This window comes from Dromiciops gliroides, chromosome 4 (genome assembly GCF_019393635.1).
Source record: "Dromiciops gliroides isolate mDroGli1 chromosome 4, mDroGli1.pri, whole genome shotgun sequence".
Taxonomy (NCBI): Eukaryota; Metazoa; Chordata; class Mammalia; order Microbiotheria; family Microbiotheriidae; genus Dromiciops; species Dromiciops gliroides.
Window position 1 is genome coordinate 466,847,831 of NC_057864.1, and position 25,096 is coordinate 466,872,926.

Consider the following 25,096-nt stretch of genomic DNA (forward strand, 5'->3'; position numbering starts at 1 on the left):
GTAGAAGCAGGAGACTGGCCCAGAAAAGGACGAGTGAGGTGGGGAGGGATGTATCAGATGGGTAGCAAGGAGCCTGGCCCTCCTCAAGTACCACTCAAACACCACTAAAATTGTTTAGAGGTAAGAACAAAACAATTCATCTTGGCAACACAGCATGTTCTCTGCCACTCTTACCAAAATGGAATTTGGATGCTCTTCCTTGGAGGACAAAGGGATGAGAGTCAACGCAAGCATTTTATGAGCAACATCTGAGTGAACACAGCTGGTACATTTTATTGAAAAGTGCTATTTGATCCACTCAGATTTATGGAGTGCCTACTATATGGCTATGCACCTAGTAAGATCTAGTGTATGACCTCAACAAATATTTGAGTGAACAAAGAAGCCCTCAAAGAAATCGGGGTCAGTGCCCTAAAGGCAAACCAAGCAGGAAGTTAAAGTGTATACTCATTGAATAAAACTACATGCTGATTTTTTTTTCTTTAAAAGAAGAGAAACATGCCAGAATTTACGTAACTCAATGCACATAGGTTTCTTCAAAGCAGTGTGCAGCTCTCCCTTAGTTCAAATCTGAGCCAATTTAAATAGTATGAAGTGAGTCAAGGGAGAAACTATTTTATGGTCATGCTGTCCTTTTTGGAAGACTACAACCCCATTTCTCCACTTAAGTCCAAATTCCCATTACAGAACAAAGGTGGACCAGGGATCTCTTCAAAGACAGTCACTATAGGTGAAAAGTCTTGGAGCACAGTCCTGGAAGTCGATTATCATCTGAGAACCAGGTTAGCTAAGACAAGAGAGGTTCAGAACTGGAGAAATCAGCCAGCAGGTGAAGAATTTGTTTTTAACACACTAACTATTGATGCTACATAATTACTAAGGCAAGAAGGGACAGTGATCACTATCAGTGGAAGGAAGACCTTCATAGATGAAAATCACAGTTCTTTTGAAGCTAGGATACTATGACCCAGCTTGGTCATCTACCTCTTTCACCAAACAGGGCTATAGGCTGTTCCAAAATTTCTAACCCACCTTCAAAGACTTAAGACCTGTCATCATGAGGTTATATTCTGAAGGAATTCCCAGAGAGATTCCAAAGAAGTTCTGAGAAATAGGATATTTAAAAGGCTCAAAGATATTGTGATGTATTTTTAGCCTGAGTAGTAAGGGGAAAATTAAATTCAATGTCCAAATTTAAACATGAATTATTTTCAGATGCCTAGGAAGTATCTGGCACATAGTAGGCATTTAATACATCCTTCTGACCTATTCTAATCTTGTTTTAACCCTTTTTTCTTCCTAACAGGAAAGCCCTGGGCTTAAAGGAGGTACCCTAAAGATGTCTCTTTTAGATCAAGAGTATGAGACAAACTTTAAAAAATTCCTCCAAGCAAATAAAAGGATGCATAATTCAAAAAGCTAGATTGGGGGGGGGGGGGGAAGATGTTGGGAGGAGAAGGATTTCCTTAAACTCCAAGCATCAAACTTCCTAAAAGGGCAGAAATAGAGTAGCTCCTCCTTGGGGTAACTACAGAAAAAGAATGGGCCAAAGAAGAAATACTAAGTTTCTTGGTAGAATTCTGAAAAGAACAGTTGCTAAAATATGTTCCCTCATCAGAAATGATACTGCAAAAATCCTATCAACATCAGGACCCGTCTTTTTGTTGCTAAGATAAATCCAGACAACAGGATCTACAGGCTTAGCAAAGGCACTTGACTTGGCAGTAAAAATCAGATTTTTCTTAACGTACAGCACCAACAGAAATGAGTCAGTAGGCCTGGGATAAGTGAAAACAGCAGTTGCCATAGAAACTTGCATGCTTACACTAAAATGGTTAAGAAAAAAAAAAAAGGAAAGCAAGAAGTAGGCCAATATTTCTGCTTAAGTGACTCTCTTTCTGGGTTTCCTCTCCCTGTCTCTGCCAGATTCCGGGGCTAAGTGAGGTGATCAGTTCTAAACAACAGGGGTAGGGGTGAGGCCACTAAAGGACAATACAAACATAACCAAACCCAGAACCACATGACATCACCTGTTCACCCAGCCTACCCCCAGGGAAAGGGAGGCCTGGTTCTGGTTCGTTCTCGTTTTCTTTCTCTCTCCTTCCTTTTTTTGCGCATGTATGTGTGTGCATGCGCGCGCGCGCGCACGCACGCACACACACACACACACACACACACAGTGTCAGTCCTAGGAAACTGTTGCTGGGTTACTACAAATCAGAAACAGCCACTTTTCCTGGAGCAGGTTAAATTTGTCTAATGGAACACTTGGGAATGGAGTATGAACTGGGGGTGGGGGGTTATGAGTGCTCTGGCACAGGAGAAATTGGAAACCTTTAGCGAATGGCGTTCCTTCATAGTGAGGAACGCCATGGACCTTCGAAGGCAGCCAGGCTGCCACTTCTGAAAAATCAGCTGCAGTGTCTGATACAGAAACAGGGTTCCTTGGGGATCCTGAGACCTCACCACTGAGCTAGCATGGGCTTTGCCAGAACTAATTATCAGCTCTTCTAGCTGGGGTGCCAATGGATGAAGGAAGCAGGTGCTGTCTGCCTCTACTGCAGCTGTTGGGTCAGCTTGGGAAGAAAGCAGTGCATTAACAATGTCTTTAACTATTTAGGGGGCAAGTCTTTTTTTTTTGGAGGGGTGGGTGGGTCAGACTAGATATGACTTCTCAGTCCTTTTCTTTTTAAAATATATTTTTGGGAGGCAAATAGGGTTAAGTGACTTGTCCAGGGTCGCCCAGCTAGTAAATGTCAGAGGTCAGATTTAAAACTCAGGTCCTCCTGACTTCAGGGCAGTTGCTCTATTAACTGTACCACCTAGCTGCTCCCCTAGGGGCAAGTCTTGTGCCACCTATTTCAGAAGGAAGGTTCTTAGGGGTCTTGGTCTGGTCTCAGACAGACACAACTGCCTTTCAGGGCTGCTGTCAGAGGGAGGCATCAGACAAAGTCTCCTTTCCAACCAATGGATTATATATATAAATCAAAGAAAGCAGCACCTTACAGTCCATTTGGGCAACCTTCCAATACCTTTAAAGGTCTGCCAAGGTCTTCCTTGTCTATATAATAAGGAGGCTTGGGCTAGATAACCTGTCAAGAGTACTTTCTAATCTGAATCTATGATCCTATGGACAAAATATAGGAGGGGGGAAATTGAGACTAAAAAAAAACCCAAAACTAACTGCTGTCACTTCATACCTTCACCTCTACCCATTCCAATTCCTCACATCAGCTGTGACCACAATCTCATATTCTACTTCTTTGGCCCCTCAATTTATCAGCCCCTGAAAAGAACTCAAGGCTGAGGAAGGAAATGTGGCTTCCAATAACTCCTTTTCTGCTCTATCCTCACATGGTTATGGGCAGAGGATATTCCCTGAGTGACAGAAAAAAGCCCAGCAACTGAAATTCCAGGAACATCTTTTCAAATTTGTATGGCTCGGGTCCTTCCTACCCTCTAAGAATTCAAGCCTAATGTGAGGTATCTTCCAGAAGCCTCTCAGCATACTTTCCCAAACGCCTCAGAAAAGAAGGGCAAAAGGGAACATTCAATAAAGGAATTTTATAAATGTACAATTTTAACAAGGCAAAAAACTTACTTTTAAAAGCTATATTGACTTTTCAATTTGTAAATTACCTTAGCCTTCACTGCACAAATCTGGGGAGGTGGGTAAAAGGGCAAGGCAGCCTGAGAGGCCAGCATTTTATTTGTGATCCACACAGAAGTGCCCCAGAAACAAGCTCAGAAGCTCCTGGAAAGGAGGAGGACTGTCTATGGAATGCTATGCCTGGCTGCCACACTTTGTGTCTATAGGTTAAACAGCAGAAGCAAGAAGTCACTACTTACAGGCACCGTCACATCATCGTAAAAGCTCCAAGCCAAGGCCCATCTCATTGTACGTCCCTGACAGAATTCAGTGTGGGTTACTTTGGGGACCTGGGAAAGAGACATCAAATATCATCAAATGACCATGAAGTTAACCAGCCAAAATCGTCTAGTCATCTCCAGTATCTTAATCTTTTCTAAGTAATGATTATGATCAAATCCAGAGTTAAAAATGGGGCTTTGAGAACAAGGTACCTTCCCCTCAACTCTAGAGAGAGGACTGATGAAGCCAACTCAGAGCTACTTGTACTTTGTCATCCAAACCCCGATCATGAGTGAGAATGTGGAAAATGATCCTTATAAAATGTGAGCTCAGAAGGAAGCACAAGTGCTGGTGAGAAGCAGGAAGAAGAGCAGCAATTTGGAAAATAAAATTCTAAACAATGAAAAAAAAAAAGAGCAGCAACAAGAAATCATATGGCCATTTGCCAGCCCCACAAACTGCTGCCACCTTCACTGTGATCACCAGAATAATTCACATAGCCCTGTGTTGCCATTAATTTAGGAAATGAAAATTAGCATGCTACAGTAACCTTCCACATACAAGATGGTATCTCAAAGTTTAGAATTTCAAAACCACTTTCTTAACTACCAAATTCAAACAGCCAATGAATTCTTGCTTCCCCGCAGCCTGGTGTCTTTTTTCTACTCCAGTCACACCACAATTGGAAAGGGCATTTTCCTATTCTGATAGTTTACTGATCGGCCCTGGCAGAAGCCAGACTTGGTTTTCCAACTCAAGTTTTCTTCCACTTTGTCACAGGTTTCCCGGCACAGTATATTGAGCCAACTTTCCCAAGTCCATACCATCTGCCTGAATGTGTGAAACAGGGTACACGGTGCCATGAAACTTACAACATACCTTCCTGAATTCTCCCTCTAAGTCTCACCACCTGTTACTTCTGTCCAGTGAAGGGGCTTAAAATAGCTTTCTTTTCAAGACTTCTTTCATATCTCAATATATTTGAGTCATTCCCTTCCCTGGCTTATTGTTCCCCTCCCCACCAACCCACTTTTTAGTTGCCTGCTTGGATTTTCCAGCCCACTGTGTAAAGTTGCTTCAACCCTGGGACAACCAAACTGCTCCTTTCCCATTCCACTTGTGCCTTCACTTCCTGACTCTCAGAGGTTGATGGCCACCGGTTTGCTCAGACCCCCTGCCCATGCTTGAGGTCCCAGGTCATCTTTGTTTTGTTTATTTGTTAACACAGACTAGGACTTACCCCTTGAATGCGAAGCTCTTCCTTCAATGGAGCCAGGCTGCATTTCTTTCCAAGCATGCAACTATACCATCTGGGAAGAAATCAGGTAATTTTAAACCATTTTCCGATTCTAAAAATAAATACCTTCTCCTCCCCCAGCAACTTAAAGAAAAAAAAAAAGGGGGGGAGGGCAAAGAATCATAGTAAAAGAAAAATTAGTGACAATGACAAGATTCACGTTTAATAATGCCTCTAGAAATGATCAAAACAAGCCCAAGAAACTTGAGGGGAAAAAGGGCTTGGAAAGATGTACCAGGAGAGGCCCAGATACAATTTGGGAAAAAGGAGAAGGAAAGCAGAGTAACAGTTTGTTTTTTTTCTTTTACAACAATGGCTGCCTCAAAATTCAAAAGCACAAAAAGCTTTATAATATACTTGGGGGGAGGGAGAGTCGAGAAGAGTCAGCTCCAGGTTCAGCAGACTATAGTATTATTAGTCTGCTTGGTTTGACATATGGGACACTTCCTTTCCTCAGGAGGAGAAAAAGTAAGTCAATGAACAACAACAACAATTTGAAGACCCCAAGCACAATAATATAAAAAGACTCAAGCAGCATTTGCAAAGAAATTCCAAACCCATCAGTTTCTGTATACTTGGGGGGAGGGGGGAATCCTCCCTGTCTTTCTATGAGGGGCACTAGTTATCATATCACTAATTTTCCTCATGATAATGCCTAACAAATCGAGAAGGATGGAGAACAGACACCTGTCAGTATAAGGGTAAAGACTGAAACACAGATTATTTTTCATTAAATGCAATCTTCCTTTAAACTGGTGACAAGCACAATGCTTTATTTGCATCCCTGATATAAAAATCGTTTAATGACTTGTGGGCCATTCTCTAAGAAAGTGGTCTGCACAGAGAAGACACTCTTCTCTTTCACAGGCTAAACACCACCTTTCTCCCACCAACAGTATAAAGATAATAAGCCTGTCCCTAGTGTACAAGTATTTCTGTTATTCTTTTCTACTTGTAAAGAAATCTATGTGATCTTGTTTACAGATTTAAAACATGTTGTGTTTTGTCTGTTAGTTTTTAAAAATCCAGAAGAAATGAGGTGCTACCTTTTAATAAAGTAAGGTGCAAGGCAGGAGACTTTGGAATAACGAACCTGAGTGAGTCGAGAGAAGGAATTAAGAGTTATCCATCCTCCTAAAGATCAGCTGGGAGGTGTTCAGGATATCTCAGGTAAATGTTTTCTTCTAACTAGCCACAGTTAGTGAGGACACAGAAGCATAAGCTCAGAGATTTAGAGCGAGGAAGAAATTCAGAGGTCATTCAGAAGAACCCCTTGTTTTACAGAGAAGGAAGCAGCAAAGGAAACCAGAGGAACCCCTTCCACTTTCCCCTTGACAACAATGGCTGCCAACAAAATCCCAACTCAAAAGCACAAGAAGTTTTCTATTGCTTCTGTGGGGAGGGTGAGAGGAAGAGTTATGCAGGAAATTTCATCAGAGTCAGGATTGGAACTCAAATCTCCTGGCTCCAAGCTAGTCCAGAGCTTCCCAAAAGCCTCAGGGCAGAAGAAAGCTGAGAGAGAGTGAGTGAGTGAGTGAGTGAGAGTATAAGAAAGACATCTGCTTAGATCAGCTTATGAGCGCAGGACAAACTGTCTTATACTTCAAAGTCTGTATAAATGGGTTTAGGCTTAGAAGAAAGTCAAAGTAGAAAAACATTTGAGGTAATGTTATAGCCCAATTTCTTTCAGTTATTCCTTTCTGAATAAACAGCTAGCATTTACATAGTGCTTTAAGGTTTGCAAAGCATTTTATGTTTTCTCATGATACTCATTAACCCTATGAGGTCGGAGTTATTATTTTGCATTTTGCAGCTGATCATACTGAGGTAGACAGAGGTTAAATCATTTGCCCAGGGTTACTAAAATAGTAAGTATCTGAGGCAGGATTTAAATGCAGGTTTTCCTGACTCCTAGCTCTATTGCTCTTGGCCAATGTACCACCTTGGGGGCAGCTAGGTGGCGCAGTGGATAAAGCACCGGCCCTGGATTCAGGAGGACCTGAGTTCAGATCTGGCCTCAGACACTTGACACGTACTAGCTGTGTGACCCTGGGCAAGTCACTTAGCCCTCACTGCCCCACAAAAACCAATGTACCACCTCATCCACACAAGATACAGATGAGGCTTAGAAGACAGAGCACACACACTTCCAGGATGTGATTCAGTAACAGGCTTTCAGCCTTCCCTGGATGTGAGCATATTGATTTCGCCTACGGCAGGCCTCCTCAACCTTCCTGACCTCCCACACATGGTCTGTGGTGGATGGCTAGCTGCAGGGTCACAAAATGCAAGTTAAAAAGGCCCAGCTTAGTGAACTTACACTTTCTGACAACCTGTTGCTATTTCACAGACAACCACACCGTAGACATCAGGCTGTTACAATTCTTGAAAGAAGTTACTTCCCCATGCACATGGCAGGTTTACAAAAAACATTCTTTCCCTAACTCCAGCCATCACAAGCACTGATGTTTGGGGCTGGGCTACACAAAGGGCCTGAGATCCCCTTCAGCTCTGATGTCCCTAGAGTCAAAGGAATCAAAGGCATCAGCCCTGGATCTACAATGAAATACAACACATCCCTGAGTACATACTTTAAAGGGGAGTAACTATCAATGCCACAGAAAGACTATATTAAGAATGTGTCATTAGAAAGTTAAAAAGCAATGAAAAAAAAGATCTTTGCATCAAGTTTCTCTGAAAAGTGTTTCATATACAAAATACATAAGGAACAGATTCAAATTTCTAACAGCAGTCATTCCCCGACTGACAAATGGTCAAAGGGTGTGAAGAAATCCAAGCTCTCAACGACCTTGTGAAAATATGTTCTATGTTATACACAGTAACAGCAACATCGTGTGATGATCAGCTGTGATAGACTTAGCTCTTTTCTGCAGTGCAATGATTCAAGACAATTCCCAAGAACTCATGATGGAAAATGTTCTCCACATCCTGAAAAAAGAACTGTGGATTCTGAATGCAGATTGTATCATACTGTTTCTACTTTTGTTTTTGTTTTTTCTTTTCTGAGATTTCCCCCTTTTGTTCTGATTCTTCTTTCACAACACCACTAATGAAGACATATGTTTAATGTGATTGTACACTTCCTGTCTTGGGGAGGGTGGAGAGGAGAAAAATTTCAAACTATCTTTACATGTAACTAGAAAATAATAAAATACTTTTATGATTAAAATATGTTCTAAATCACTAATAATGGATGAAATGCAAATTCAAGTTACTCTGAACTTCCAATTTGAGCTCACCACCCATCATAATGGCAAAGTAGGTAAAAAAGGAAAATGACAATCACTGAAGGACTGTGAGAAAATAAGCCCACTACTATGTTGGTGGAGCTGAAAATTGATACTGCCATTCAGAAAAACAAAACCCCAAAAAGCTACTCAAAAGTGCATACCCTTTAACCTAACACCACTTAGGCCTATGGCCCAAAAGAGATCAAAGGAAAAGGATGCACATGGACAAACATTTATAGCAGTTCTTTTTCATGGAGACACAGAACCAGAAACAAAGGAGGTACCTATCAACAGGGAAATGGCTTGGGGCGGCTAGGTGGCGCAGTGGATAGAGCACCGGCCCTGGAGTCAGGAGTACCTGAGTTCAAATCCGGCCTCAGACACTTAACACTTACTAGCTGTGTGACCCTGGGCAAGTCACTTAACCCCCATTGCCTCACTAAAAAAAACCAACAAAAACAAAAACAAAAAAAACAGGGAAATGGCTAAACATATTGTGGTCTATGAATATTACTGTGTGGCAAGAAATGAGGATGGTTTCAGAAAAACCTGGTAAGACTTGTATGAACTGATGCAGAGTGAAAAGAGCAGAACCAGGAGGACAATCAAGACAACAGCAACAGCACATTGAAGACCACTTTGAAAGAATGCTGGTCAATGTACTAACCAATCATGCTTCTAGACTGGTAATGAAGCCTGCTGCTTGAGCATGTGATGGCACCCACACTGCACAAGGAGACATAATTGATTTTTGGACATGATCAATGCACTTTGTGCATTATGACAAAGTGGCAAGTGACAAAAAGCTCTACTTTCTACCATTTGGGGAAGGAGGAAAAGTGAATCACATGCATGGGCACTATTTCCCCTGAAGCCATCTCCTCCCATAGTTCCCTATTAGTGTCTGGGGACCATTATCTTTCCAGTCACCCAAACATTTTGTACAATGTCCCAGAAACCTCTTTGCCCTGGAAGCCCCATTCTACTCAGGGACTTCACACACTACAAGTACCCTCCACTGCTGCAGCCTCTCTTCCTCTAAGTGGCCAGTTACTCCCAGAATCTCTATTTAAAGAGACTCCTGATTCTTACCAGACTTCCTCTACAATGCCTCTGCTCTGGATGTTGCCACCTTGACTCCCCCACCCCTTTTCATCTTCCTTTTGCATAATGTCTTTCCCCATTAGAACACCAGTTCCTCTGTGGAGTATAGATGCTGAATGAACCGTGCGATTTCTTTTGTTTTTGGCACTGTTGTTTCTCTATTTTGAGGGTTTTCGTCATTGCTCTGATTTTTCTCTTATAACATGACTAATGCAGAAATAGGTTTAAGGTTATTGTGTGTGTGTGTGTGTGTGTGTGTGTGTGTGTGTGTGTGTATATATATATAAAACCTATATCAGATTACCTGCTGTCTAGGGGAGGGGGGAGGGAGGGAGAAAAATCTGAAATTGGAGAGTTTGTATAAACAAAAGTGGAGAACTATCTTTACATGTAACGGGAAAAAAATAAAATACTTTATTAATTAAAAAAAAAAAGAACATAAGTTCCTTGATTGTCTTTGTATTCCCAGTGCTTAGGTCAATGGCTGTAAGCTATGAATAAATGGCTGTTGTTGGTGAGACCGGCCTTAACTCCTCATTCTTCCTCTCACAGACACTTCCACATCTCTTGCCTCCATTCCCTTCTCTCTACTCACACAACCCTCACCCTAATTCAGACCCTCACTAGATCTCCCAGTCTAGGAGCCTTATAAAGGGTCTCCCCTCCCCGATCTTGCTCCACACATTAGCTAAAGTGGCTTTCCTAAAGCAGAGGTTTGATCGTTCTTCCCTGCTTCCAATCTAGCCTGCCCCTCAATAAAATCCAGCAGCTCCCATTGGCTCTAAGAGCAGATATTATTTCATCTTTGTCTCACCCTTTTTAATTTCTATTTTTGTGTAAGTTTGGGGGTTTTTTGTTTGTTTTTTTGGTGAGGCAATGGGGGTTAAGTGACTTGCCCAGGGTCACACAGCTAGTAAGTGTCGAGTGTCTGAGGCCAGATTTGAACTCAGGTCCTCCTGAATCGAGGGCTGGTGCTTTATCCACTGCACCACCTAGCTGCCCCGTGTAAGTTTTTTTTAATATAACTTTTAGCAGGGAAGGACATGCATATAATTAGTAAGCAAATACACATATTCTGGATGCTCACTGAACCAACATATTCTGACCTCATTTGTCTCCCTGCCTCAAATCCATCCTCCAGAGAACTGCCATAGTGATTTTCCTAAAATGCAGGTCTGAACAGTCACCCCTTAACCAAGCTGACTGGCTCCCTATCACCTATCAAGCCAAATATAATGAGTGCCAAACTGCATCCTCTCTTGGGCATTCAACCTGACCCCTTCCTACCTTTCCAGTCTTTTTATATTTCACTCTATGGTCAAGTCATACTAGTCTACTTGTTATTCTTATCTTCTGATGTCCTATGCCTGGAATGGGCTCACTCCTTCACCTCTCCCTCTTAGATCTATGGCTTCCTTCAAGATTCAGACAAAACGGGGGGCACTATTATCTCATCTGTTCCTCACAATAACCCTGGGGGGTAGGAACTATTTCCACTCCCATTTTATAGATGAGGAAGCACAGCTAGTAAAGGTCCGAGGTCGAATCTGGACTCGGGTTTCCCTGAGTCCAGGGCTCTGTCCACTGTGCCATCTGGTTGTCCCAACGTGTCATCTCCTTCATTAGAACATAAGCACCTTGAAGATGCTTTTCATTTGTAGCCCCAGCATTTCACATAATTCTTAGTCAATGGTAAGCACTTAATAAATGTCTGATTGACTGATTTGGTTCCAGGCAAGAGCACCAAAAAAGGCTGCTGGAGTTCAACTAAGCAAGGTCTTCCAGAGTATCAGGTGCACAGACAAGCCCATTTTCAAAAAAAGGTGTCTTTTACTTCCTAAGGTCATAGCTCCAGAGCTGAGGGACCTCAGAGACCACCTAGTAACCACCCCCTAACTTTTGCCAATGAGGAAACTAAGACCCAGAGAAGTCAATTGTCTTGCTCAATGTCACCCAGGTGGTAAGAGGCACATCCAGGATCTGATCAGAGGGAAAGATGACCCCAAAACAGTTATCTGTGCAAAAGAATCTCCATGGAAGATGAACACCACTGCCCGGGCGATAATAGAAGGTTTAACTCACCCTTAGGATCTGATCCTTCCACAATGCCAGGAAGACTGCATGTGAGGAAGGATTTGGCACCCGCTCAGCATCACACTGGCTTCTCTGTCTCATCTCAGCCCTTCCCCAACACTGGGAGGATAAAGTCTGCTCCACTCTAGCCAGAACTAGACAACTAAGGCTCTAAAACGTTTAGAGTCAAGGAGTTAGGTTGACCAAAATGCATGAGCTCTGACATGTTGATGGAACCTCCAAGTTCCTCTGGGAGGTTTAGCTGGTTCCTGACCCTCACTGATGAGGCTACCTGTCACTGCTCTGACCAGACCCTCATATTCCTGTCCCCAGTGAACCACCTTCATCAACATGCCTTATGAAGTACTTCTCATACAGCATCTAATTTGACTCTTACATGTGCCCTGTGAGGCATATCTACAACTGTGAGGTTCAAAAACAAAAGCAGTTTTCTTAACAGTCCTTTAAAAATCAAAGGTTTTCCTGATGAGCTTTCTTGTACTTCCCTGGGATAAAAGGGCTTTGGAACTGTGCTGGGGTCTGAAGCTGCTGCTGGGGCTCTCTTACTCCCCACTATCATATTCATCTATTTTTGACTTCCCCTCTCTTTCTTTCTCTTTGACTTTACCAATTTCCTTTTCCTTTTTTCCTATATTTTAGGCTCACCACCCTTGTTTTTAGGGATCTCTGCTTGTGTATACAAAGACAAAGTTACTGAAAACCTGTCAGCTCCACAAAATTAAGTGTCTCTAACTTCTCATACACCAGATTTGATATAATTCATTCTGATAAACTCTTCCAAGATGCTAGGGGGTCCAGAATCACAACCAAATATTGATCTGTGCTTTTAATCAGTCTCTGTATCCTTGAGCTGTTTCCAGAGCTCCATCAGCATTCTTAAGGTTTTGCATTTATTTCTTGGGGGAAAAAAAAAAGTGATGTTTCTAAAGCCAGAATGAGGCTTAAGTGGGTGGCAGACTGGAACAACCTTTACAGGACCAGTGCCTACTCGATCAGAGCAGGGTGAGGGCTGCAGGAGGAGGCTATGGCATTCCACAGTGACAGTCTCCTTTGTCCTTCGTGATTCTGGACCTGTGGAAAGCTTCTCAGGGTGGGCAGGCATGTGATCTACATTTTAGAGGGGAACTCTGAAATCAATGATATCTTAGATCCATTTGAGGGTCTGAAATTCTAGAGTCTTTAGAAGCCCCTAACAAGACAGCAGAAATAGAAACAAGGTCTCAGTTGACCTGTTTTCATAGTGTTTCAAAGCCCCTTATTGTCCTCCTTTTATTATCTTCTTCCACTTAGTTTCTCCCCAGTGTTAGAACATTACTTAAATGTTCTTCTTGCATCAACAACCCCAATCTGCCTTTGAATATTTTCTCTTCTACCATCTAAGCCATTTTATGTGACATACTTAATATGATGTTACATGAGGATTTCAATGAAATCCATGGTAAAGAAATTAATGAGATTATGTGTTGATTCCGGAACAGAATCTAATCTTACTAAACAGAAATAACTTTAAATAAACCTGAAATCCAGTGCTGTCCATTGATTCAAGAATGGTTCAACCAACTGTAGCAGTGTATGGATATAATGGAATATGAAGAACTCAGAGAAGCAAGGAAGGACTTTCCTGAGCTGACAGGCTGAACTAAAGCAATAACATACAATGACCATAACAATGGAAATGGAAAGAAAACTGAATGCCATGTAATTATGATGAGCAAAGTTTTGTCCTCAAGAATTGAGGCCATGTCCCTTCTTCACTTCCTCAGAGAGGTGGGACCCAAAAAGCTGAATGACTGATATACATGGCAATCTAGTTCATTTTTCTTTCCTTCTTTTTTCCTTTTTCTTTCCAAGTCTTTGTCACAAGAACAAACTAAATGAACAGGGTAAGAGCTCTATTCATAGAAACAAATGCAATGAAAACAAAGGGCATTGCTACATTTTAAAAGAAAATGGGGAAAGAGTCTCCTCTCCCTTACTCTGGCAGCTATCCCCCCCGTGTCAGGAGCCCTGTGCTGTCTGTCACTTCAACCACATGTGGCAGGGTGAGAATCCAAGCAAGCCAAAAGGTTCTTTGTGAATATCTTCTCACTGCCTAACGACAGGTGTGCTGTCCGCAATAATTAGCTTAGAAAAGGGGATCTCCTTAACCCTCCTATGAAACTGGCGAGAGATCTCAGTTTCCCTTCATTAAGTTCTTGACAGCTCAATGTCCTCACATCTGTCACTGTTTGTGAGTTCGATTCCAAGAACACAAATTGCTTCAAGGACTGGGCAACAAATCTATTTTGGCTCATGGGGAAGCAATGAGTCCATCTGTTTACTAACCAAAAGCCCTATTTTAATCAGTTTGGCTCCAGAGCAGTGCAAGGCTGCTGTCAGCAGCACAACCGAGGGGCACTTCCCCCTTTGGGGATGTGTAGGATCAGTGGCTAAAGGCAGAAGTCTCATCAGACATTCTCACTTTTCATTTGTTATTTTCCAGTCTACTGGGGGAGAAGAAGAAAAGGAAACTGCTTTTGGTCCCATCGCCTACTTACCTCAGTCTTTTCTTCAGCTGCAAACTGTCGTGGATGATTCTTTTGACAAACTCTAATTCACCTCCTTCTGCCATGATTTCTGTGATGCCCCCAGTGTTTACAGAACTTGGGGGAGGCCTACGAGGATTTCGAGAGTTTACTCCCTAGAGAGAAAAAAGTTATTTCAGACTCCTAAACTAGGCACGTGTACATATTCTTGCTCCAAAGCTCCCCCACCATTAGTGAGCTTTCTAAAATCTTACACTAAACTGATTCACCTTTTCCAACACAGGCTCAAAGCTGTGTTGAACCTGAAGGACTCTAGGTCAACCCCTCACTTTAGAAACAGAGAAACCACTCTAAAGAACAGGAGAGAGGAAACGATCTGCACAAAGTGACATAGGGAATTAGGTGATAGAGCCAGGTTTTATATCCAGGTACTTTGGCTTTAAACCCCTGACTTTTTTTTACATATTGATATAAAGTAGAAAAATGAAAAGTTTAGAAGCCTCCCATCCTCTCAAACAGCAGCATGTTTTAGGGCAGTTAAAGGGACTGCCCAGGAATCAGAAAGCTCTACTTCTGGCATGCCTCAGCAGCATCAGCTGTCTAACCCTTGGGGAGCCCACTTTCACTTCTCAGTACAAAGACTCTCTGTAACAATGACAGATTCCTTGTCTTTTGCACTGGTAGAAGGATCTCCCAGACTAGAAGGTCCCCACACAGAAGGAATCGGGGTCGGGACAAAAAAACCCCCAAAAGCAAACGTGTGTATATAGGTAAACATAAACAAACAGATATATATCAACCTGATAAGTGGTTAGTGACCCTCTCATTCATTCATTCATCCATTTAATAAATATTTTATTGAGCATTCAAGGCCCTGTGTCAGGGCTATTGGGATACAGAGATAAGACAATAAGTTACATAGATCTAAGTTGTCCTCTATTTTTAACCCCAAATCACTTAATTTTACTTAATATTTCTTTACTTATGCCCTTAATTTAGGGAGCAAAGAAGTAAATACAGTTGTACTATATTGCTTGGCTGGGCAAACCACACCTTTTGGTTGGGTCATAAAAACCTAATGAACCTAGCGATCATCAATTAATTCAACAAGGATTTATTTAAGAACAAGTGTTAGGATAGGCACAATGTACTAATCTACAATCTACTACTCAGTCCCAACAGCTTTCAATGGATTCACAACTGATATTTCAAGAAAATATCACATTATACCTTAATGCTTTTAAAATGTATTGCTACACATGACATATTTTCCTGAAAAGATGAATCACTCTGTTCCATATAAGATATGTTTAAGTCAATTTTGGGTAAAAAGTATACTTTAAATGAGCTAAAAATCAACTATTTCAAGAAACATTTCAGTGAATCTTTTTGAAAATAACCACTCTAATATTCATTTGGATTTTTGTAAATAAAATCTCATTAATTCAGACTAACTACGGTAAGCTGGTGTGAATTACAGATTTTTTTTAAAGATTCCATCTTTTTCTTTTCTAAATACAAACAGCAAATCACACTATAATGCTGCCTAAGAGAAGTCCCAACAAGTTAATTGATAAGAATGATTTGCAAGTACAATATTCTGTTTCTAAATTACCCATTTAAGGTAGAATTTGCTCTCACAAATAATTCAAGTACCATCTTCACCTCCTTCCACCCCATGAAGCTTATTATAATAATAATAGCAGTTAGCCTTTAAATACGCTAGCTTTAAATTTTTTAAATGCCTACTATGTGTCAGGCACTTTATAAATATCTCATTTTATTTATTTAGAAGAATATGATAAGCAACTGAATAAATGGGCTTTTGCTGGATTGAGGATTTTTTTGGTATCCCTTCTTATTGCTCATCCTTGAAAGTTGATTTGTTTAGAAAATTCCTTTAGAGGGGAAAAAAAGACTAACTTAGAAACGTCCCCAACTGGGACAGATCCAACAGGTAATGGTGAGGGGAGCTGCCTCTCTGCCCCCTGCCTACCACACATACTCTGTTTTCAACAAAAATACTTAACAGTGAATGTTGAGAGCTAACCTCTACTTCTGTGCTCTTGGACTCAAAAAGTAGAAATACTTGAGCCCTTCTGGGCTGCCATTCAAAGTCTTTCTATATGATGCTCTTTCAGCCCTGCAACAAGACTAGGAAAAAAAAAACCCCAACCCTGAGAAGTTCCACCCCCCCCCCCCCCCCCGTCCATTCCCAGCCTCTCTTTCCAGTGGCATAGCTAGTCTATCAGTGTGCACAAGCCATTTGGTCCAGCCAACAATTAACCTCGGGAAAGCTTTGTACTGTACAATGCTTCACAGTGAGATGCAGCACCTGATGCACCCATTCCTCAGCAAACACTGTTCTCACTGCTAACCCGCCCGTCAAATATGGCAAATCCAGACAAACATTCAGTTTCTCTAGAGCAGCAGATACTCTACCTTGGCTTCCAACTGGTTGGCAAAAAAGGGAGGGTTGCACATGCAAAAATCATAAGTGATCTCAGATTCCTCTTTAAGAGCATCCATTAGGAGTGTCTTCTGTGGTACTTTAACCACTGGCAGAAAGAGCAGGATGTTTAAGACATGGAGCAACAATTAACTCACTATTGATTCATTAACATGCTTAATGTCTCCTCTTATCATATGTTTAACACTACAAAAAAGTACCCTCAGTTTATACAAAAGAGACTTTAGGTCCCTGGAACAAAAGGAAAAGAAGATTAACAGCCTTTAACACATACAGCAGGCAGAGGAGGAAAAAGACACCTCAGTAATCTCTAAGGGCTTATGTTTCAATCTAGCACAGGTCCATGCACTCTGTGGTTGCTCAACCAATAGTCACTGAAGCTCAAAAAGAAGGCCAGTTCAAACAGCCACAGGGCTTGGGGCTGGGTGAAGTTCTTTCACATGTCCCATAGTCCTCTTGAGGTGGCAAAACAGCAGGGTGGCTACAATCCGGGGAATAGGAATCACTCAAGCCTGCACCTTGGCAAAACCCAAGCATTTCCATCAACCTCTGAACAAAAGCAAAAGGTGCACACAAGGTACACTGAATGCAAAGTTGGGGGGGGGGTACTCTATGGAGTATACCTTTTATGAGATCAGATAAATTATTCTGTTCCACATTTTTCTTAGCATAATGAAAGCACATATCATCCACTTCTGTTGCAAGGAAATACCAGCCATTGAGAGTTGCTCCAAGCAAAGGATAGATGCAAGACGCTCCTGTACCTACCAAAATAAAAATTCAGCACACACACACACACAAACACAAAATCATTGGAGAAAACAATTATTTCCTTCTTGGAACTTCTAAAGCACTTATACAGACCAACACTTAACTAATCCACCCTGGAGGTCTTCTGAAAGGTAAATGCTCATAAAGCAACTAAGCAAAGCTCATTCTATGCACTATAATTCCACTGGTTCTGCTTTAGTTTAAATATTCTATACAATGCTCATCCAAAGAGTACTGAAAGTGTTACTTTATAGGCCCATCTAGCTAAAATTCCAATGAAACTTCTTTCAGTGAATCCAAATCCCGAGAACATAATAAAAGATAATAAATGTTCAAACCAATAAGGAAAATGAAAAAGTTGAAAAGCCACAAGGTTTCTCATCTATATTCTCAAGGCTTTTGTTCTAGAATCTCATGTGGCTGCCCAAATTTCACCCATAGAAGAGATATCTCAATGGTTAATTTCTTTAACAAACACCCAGCAGAAAAGCTGGTAAAGAAACATTGTATAAGACCTCCAAACAAGAAACAAAAAGAAGAGGAGATACCGATGTCAATGCCTCGGCGTGGGGCACTACTGGCTGGGTCCCAAGGGCCAATCAGATCTTCCACCCAGTGGATATAGTTGAGTCGAAGTGGAACTGTAGGAATGAGCCTTTCCAATGGAATATCAATGGAAAGCCCAAAGTCCTCCTTTAAGAGAGTACAAGTCAAAGCTCGGACAGCTTCGGGGTCCTTGAAGTTAAGACTGGGAAGGAAGAAATGTAGAAAAATGGAATTCGGTCAGGTTCGTCATACATGCTACTTACCACCAAAGTCCTTGGAATTTTCCTTAAAAATGTGCACTGAAGTGAAATGCCAGAAAAACTAATAAATAGTTTTAATGTAGTCAAATTTAACTAAAATTTCCCCAGACAAGTCCTATTCTTTCCCACCTTCCTGTCTTACATTATGCATATACATAAAATGCTTTCCCTGCCTTTAGATCTCAATACAAACTGCACTTCCTCAGTCAAGTCTTCCCTCGACTATACCCCCCCATCATAAGTCACCACAAAACACCAATATACTAATCATGTAATATTGTGTATTATGACAGCATTGGCATCTTAACTCCCTGTAAACTCTATGAAAGCTGGCACACCAGGTTTTTGTATCTCCCCCATGTAGTGGGAATTTTAAATTATACTGAATGATGATTATGTGTCTGAAATGAGAGGAAGGTGAAGAACACTAAGAATCTGTATAATACTTACATAAACACTATAAAAATAAATTTTGAATCTCCGTCTTTTGAGGCATTAAAGTGAATGACATTATCCAGAGTGCTGATTTTGAAACAACTAACACTGAGGGAAAGGAGGGAGAGAGAGAGTAGTACAAAAGTGGTAATGGGATCAAAGATACTATATAAACAGTTACTTGGCCCTAAAAAGACAAGGCTTGGAGAGGTCCTGGCTTTGTTTCTAAGAAATGACTGTCGACATTCGGGATGGTCAATTATTAAAGAAAGCAGTTACTGTTATGTTAAGATACCAGGGGTTCCAATTGACAAGTAGTCAAAAGAGGTGAACAAACAGTTCTCAAAAGAACTGCAAACTATTAACAATCATATGAAAGAATGCTCCAAATCATTAGTAAGAAAAATGCACATCCAAATAACACTGAGGTTTTAGACCTTACAGTGCAAATTCGCAAAGCTGAAAAGAGCTGATGTTGAAGGAGTTGTGGTACAACAGGCAGTAGTACGTTGTTGGTGGAGGTACAAATCGGTAAAACCAATTTGGAAAACCATTGAGAATTATGCTAATAAAATGACTAAAATGCCCACATTCTTTGACCCACAGAGTCCATTACTAGGCTTATACTCCAAGGAGGACCAAAACGTTTATAGCAGCATTTTTGGTGATAGCAAAAAACTGGAAACAGAGCAAACACCCACTGATTATGGGATGGGTTAAACAAACTATGGTGCATGACTGTGAAGGAATATGACAGCCATGTAAGAAATAACAAATGGGATGAATACAGAGAAGCACGCAGAAAAATCTACAGAAGTGACCAGAGTGAAAGAAGCAGAGTCAAGAGTACAAAAGACACAGTGGGATGGCTACTATGTAAACCTAAAAAACCATAAAGAAGCCAAAAGCAAATGTTGCAACGTCCTTTTTTTTTTAAATTATAAAAGTATTTTATTATTTTCCAGTTACATGTAGAGATAGCTTTCAGCATTTGGTTTTATAAAATTTCTTTCTTTCTTTCTTTTTTTTTGCTGGGCAATGGGGATTAAGTGACTTATGATGGGAAAGGCTCTCCAAATCCAGAAAAAAACAAAAACAAAAAACTGTGGAATCTGGATGCAGACTGAACCATACGTTTCTTTTGTTTTGGGTGCTGTTGTTTTTCTTTTTTGAGGTTTTTCCTTTTTGCTCTGATTCTTCTCTTATAATATGACTAATGCAGAAATATGTTTAATATTATTGTACATATATAACCTATATCAGATTACTTGCTGTCTTGGGGAGGGGAAGAGGGAGGGAAAAAATTTGAAACTAGAAATCTTATAAGGGGCAGCTGGTGGCACAGTAGGTAGAGCACTGGCCCTGCATTCAGGAAGACCTGAGTTCAAATCTGGCCTCAGACACTTGACACTTACTAGCTGTGTGACCTTGGGCAAGTCACTTAACCCTCACTGCCCCGTTTAAAAAAAAAAAAGGAAAAAAAAAGTTATGAAACCTACAGAAATAGGTTAATTTTCAATGAAAAAGAGACTATTCTGAGAGATCAGGTGAGTAAATGAACAAAATTGGCCAACATTTTCTCTGTGGTCAAAGGGTTTCAGGGGCATGTGTTTATATATGGAAAGAAAGGCCTGTAGGGTTAACTCACTAGGTACAGCATTATGAAAGGACTTTTTTTTCTTTTCTTTTTTGCAGGGCAATGAGGGTTAAGTGACTTGCCCAAGGTCACACAGCTAGTAAGTGTCAAGTGCCTGAGGTGAGATTTGAACTCAGGTCCTCCTGAATCCAGGACTGGTGCTTTATCCACTGCGCCACCTAGCTGCCCCTATCATGCAACGACTTTGAAAGGAATGTGTTTCATTTGATTCATAATGGCACCCCAATCTATTACTCTACCACATTATCTCCTACAATAAGCAAATAAAAAGAAAATCTAAACAAAATGTCAATTATTATTCAAGGACAAAAGATGTCAGATTTAGAATTTCAAAAAACCCTTTATCTTCTACACAAGAACTTGTAACACTTTAACTGGTCATAGATAGAACAAAAGGTCTAACTCATGTTCCTTCTAAGGAAAAACACAAAGAACTGCAAAATTGCCTATCTCACCACTCTCCTTCTCCCACCTCAGAGTTAAGGAGTTGACATTTCTAAAGTGGAACACTTTGGGGAATACTTTTCAGAGGCAGAATATAAAAGTCTAAATAAAAGAAGCACAACCCATTTTCCCAAATACCTACCCCACTCATCTACTGAGGCTTTGTAAGAAGTTATAATAAAGACAAAAGAAAAAGGATGAGTATGAACTTGGTGATAGCTGATGCTCCTCAACCAACTCTCTGAAGGAAAAAAAAAACTTTAAAATCTCAGTATCTTTTTATACCTCAACACCCACACAGCTCAATCAAGCAAATGATTAGGTGAGTCATATTACAAGAGTGAAAAGTAAAAGTATGTACAATTTCTGAGAAAATGCAGAATGATCACTAAAATAGCAGTTTTCTTAAACCAAGACAATCCAAGACCTTCAGAATCCTTATAAATTGGCATGGAAAGAATCAAAAGGACCTTCCCTGGTCACACTAAAAACCAGTCCATATGAGGTTAGGTTTCTTTGGACTGGTTTTTAATTCATCACCAACAAGAGAGAAAGGAAGGAGAAAAAATATTACCTTCTTCTTACTATTTTAACCATTCAATTAAAGATAGCTCTGTCTAATAGGTTATGAACTCAGTCTTCTTCCTTACTTAGCTATCATTTCATCACCAAAAGTCGTTCCTCAAGGTCACAAATGATTAAATGTGACCTATGATACTTCAAAGTGCGGAGTCTTCCTCTAAATACATTTTCTAGGAAAGATGGAACACATCATGTACCCAAGGGAAAATAATGAAATAAACTGGATCAGTTTGTTTTTAAGCCAGTAATTAAGATACATTTACAAGACAGACCAGCCTGTACTGCCCACATCCCTTGCTGCTCCCTCCCCCTTCACTTCACTCTAGTCTACTGCAGGCCTGCTCCTCAGAGTAAAGAACATTCAGCTATTCAAAGGTCTTTCTTTAGTCAAGCTCAGTACAGATGGCCCTACAGCTCAAGAATAGTTGTACTAGGGAGAGGAGGGAGCTGGGAAGAACAGAAATAAGCACAGACCATGCTAGAAAACAGCTCTTAAAATGCCAGCGTGGATCAGCTGGCCTGGTATGGCAAGAAGCAGCCAGACAGATACTGGGGAAGTGAATGAAGCCTAGCAGTACCTCCTTCCAACAGTTGACAGCAGTCACCTGAAGATAACCCTGCAGCACTTAAACATTAATTACCCTGCTTCATGAGACATTTGGGTCGACACTAACAGCCATGTGATTAAGGCTTCCCTAGTTCTCCAACTCCAAACCACTGTTTATGTAGAGATCATTCTTACCATTCAGGGAAAGCCTACACAGAGATACATTTCACCCTGGATTGTTTGGCAACAGTGCACACTATTTATTAGCAAGGAAATACACTCTAAACACCACAAAGTACAAAGCACTTAGCAGAGGCTGGTGCTAACCATTAAGTCTGGTCTCTCACAATTAGCCCAATAACTGAAGACAGGCGAGTGGAAATAAAGCACCAATCCTTGGGCTTCAATTCCAAAATGGGCATCATTTTCCCCTTCCAAGAAAATGAAGATGGTGGTATGATATTTAAAATCCTTCTGTGTTTTTAGCAAATGAAAGCCCCCCAAATAGCCCAACTACCTATACACAGGACTTTCATTTTCTTTGTACAGATGCCTTTTGTTACAGCATGTTCATGTCCTTACTCACTTAGTGAAACCAAATAACCCACCCACCATGTCTAACACAACACTCCACCCTAATAGTCCCCCACCTCTGCAATGAAAATATGTTTTCTCAACTTTTCTTTGGGACCAAGCCTGGTAAATATGATAGGCCATTTTTTGGTCTGAAGACATTTCTGATCACATACTTAAATAACAGAGGCAAAGGAACTAAAATTAGACGGAATCAGTCCCTATTGCTTACTTGTCACAAAGTAACTTACAGTCAATAAAATCTCCTGTGTCCACTAGCTGTGTGACCCTGGGCAAGTCACTTAACCCCCATTGCCCCACCAAAAACAAACAAACAAACAAACAAAAATAAATAAAATCTCCTGTGTCACTACTTCCTTAAGAGGGCTTGCTTTTACCCTTTGACCCAGCAATGCCACTTTTAGGTCTTTTTCCCAAAGAAATCATGGAAAGGGGAAAGGAACCCACATGTACAAAAATATTTATAGCTGCTCTTTAATTGGTAGCAAGGAATTGGAAGTTGAGGGGGTGCCCATCAATTGGGGAATGGCTGGACAAGTTGTGGTATATGAATACAATGGAATACTATTGTGCTGTAAGAAATGATGAGCAGGAGGAGTTTAGAGAAACCTGGAGGGTCTTACGTGAGCTGATGATGAGTGAGATGAGCAGAACCAGAAGAACATTGTACACAGTATCATCAACATTGAGTGTTGATCTACTGTGATGGACTATATTCTTCTCACCAATGCAATGGTACAGAAGAGTTCCAGGGAACTCATGATAGAAGAGGATCTCCAAATCCAAGAAAAAAAAAAAAAGAAAGAACTGTGGAGTATAGATGCTGAATGAACCATACATACTATTTCTTTTGTTTTTAGTGCTGTTGTGTTTTTTTTCTATTTTGAGGTTTTTCATCATTGCTCTGATTTTTTCTCTTATAACAGGACTAATGCAGAAATAGGATTAATGTTATTATGTGTATATATGTGTGTGTGTGTGTGTGTGTATAGATACCTATATCTATATGTATATAGATATAACCTGCTGTCTAGCAGAGGGGGGAGGGAGAAAAATCTGAAATTGTAAAGCTTGTATAAACAAAAGTTGAGAACTATCTTTACATGTAACGGAAAAAATAAAATACCTTATATGTAAAATAAAAATAAATTAATTAATTTTTTTAAAAAAGAGGGCTTGCTTTACATTCCCGAAAGTAGAAATATGAGAAGACACTCCCATCACACTCCTTTGCAAAGGTGAGATCCACAAATATAGCATACCGCATATATTCATATTTTTAAAAAATTATATTGGTCTAATTTGCTGATTTTTTTCTTCTTTTTCCCTTAAAAAATATTCTTTGTCATAAAGGATAGCTTGATTGGAGGAGGGAAAGGGAGGGTCGGAGAAGGAAATTTAGGTGGAATAAAAACAAATGATTTCATTTGAAAAATTTTAAAGGACATGCTTTAGTAAATATATACAATATTACCAGTATGCAGGTGCCTCTGAGCAATTTGCATTTCTGTTATCCAAGGAAGATACGCCGATCACTAAAATACTGTGGAAACAGTGCCCCAAGTCATAGGCCAAGAACTCTGTAGCCTCTCAGATTTCCCCCACGCTCCAGGCACTGGCTTCAGTTCATTAGATGATCACTAAGGAACTAAAAATGGTAGCTGTCCTAGTGCATTAAACAGCACTTGAAGGCACTAAGAAAAGCTTCAGGGTCTGGGTCAGTAGGCTCCTGGCAGTCAATTAAGTAATGTCCTCCTATCTTTGCCACAGTTGGAGGGAGCTGGGTGGATGACAAGAGATGGCCCGAGTCACCATTCCTGAGTCTCTGTATGTCTCTCTGTGTCTCCATTCCCTTATGGGTGCAAGAAGAAAACAAATGAAGAGCTTTCAGATCTATACTACCCCAGTCAGCTAGTATGTCTCATTTAGAAGAGAAAGAAAGAGCCCCTTTGCCCCATGTTCCCCATCTTCCTCCCCAAAGAAAGAAGCTACTGCCTCTTCTAGAAGACTAGTGAGTTGTCTAATATGAATTTTCCTGCTTTTATTAACTAGGTCGACCATGAAATGTTTATTCTGATGTATGTGAAACAGCTAAATCACGGGAAATCTTCTGACAAACTTGGGTGAAAGAATATAAACCCCTTGAGGAAAAGAACTGTTTTTAGTTTCTGGCATTACAACCCCAACACTTGACACAGTGCCCTGCACAGATGAAATACTTGATAAACGTTTACTGAAACAAACTCTGAAACAAACATTCCAGCAATGCAGAGAATGACAAATACACGAAATAGGAAGTGATTAAGCAGCCAGTTTATCTCCACAAAAAGCATAGGACTACAGAGAAGGGGTAGGTTTAATGCACTAGGGAAGATTAGGATTGGAAAACTTTCCTGGCCATGAAGGATGCTAATGCCTGGGGGCTAGGCTCACAGCTAAAGTCAAAGGTCACAAGAGATGGGCTCTAACCTCAGGACCCTACATACAGTGGGCACACAATAACCTGCTAACTTTGTACCAGAGACATGGTCAGTCTAGGGTATTCTGGATGAGCTTGGTATCGAAGCTGCCTGGAACCACTGAGGGCTCCACAGGGTTGCCCTTCCTCCCCTTTCCAGACACATGCAGCTTGCCTGAGGTCCAGAGAC

At 40.8% G+C, this 25,096-nt stretch overlaps 1 protein-coding gene across 2 annotated transcripts in view; it reads right to left on the bottom strand.

The window, feature by feature from the left end:
- Positions 1 to 25,096, bottom strand: part of METTL16 (methyltransferase 16, N6-methyladenosine) — a 51,732-nt gene that overhangs the window by 16,674 nt on the left and 9,962 nt on the right. For both annotated transcript variants that reach the window (XM_044001066.1, XM_044001065.1), the window contains 6 exons: positions 17,932 to 18,131; positions 17,236 to 17,376; positions 16,585 to 16,700; positions 14,155 to 14,297; positions 5,112 to 5,181; positions 3,850 to 3,939 (listed from right to left, as the gene is read on the bottom strand). In XM_044001066.1, coding sequence (XP_043857001.1) covers positions 3,850 to 3,939; positions 5,112 to 5,181; positions 14,155 to 14,297; positions 16,585 to 16,700; positions 17,236 to 17,376; positions 17,932 to 18,131 — 760 coding nt within the window. The remainder of the gene's footprint in view (positions 1 to 3,849; positions 3,940 to 5,111; positions 5,182 to 14,154; positions 14,298 to 16,584; positions 16,701 to 17,235; positions 17,377 to 17,931; positions 18,132 to 25,096) is intronic.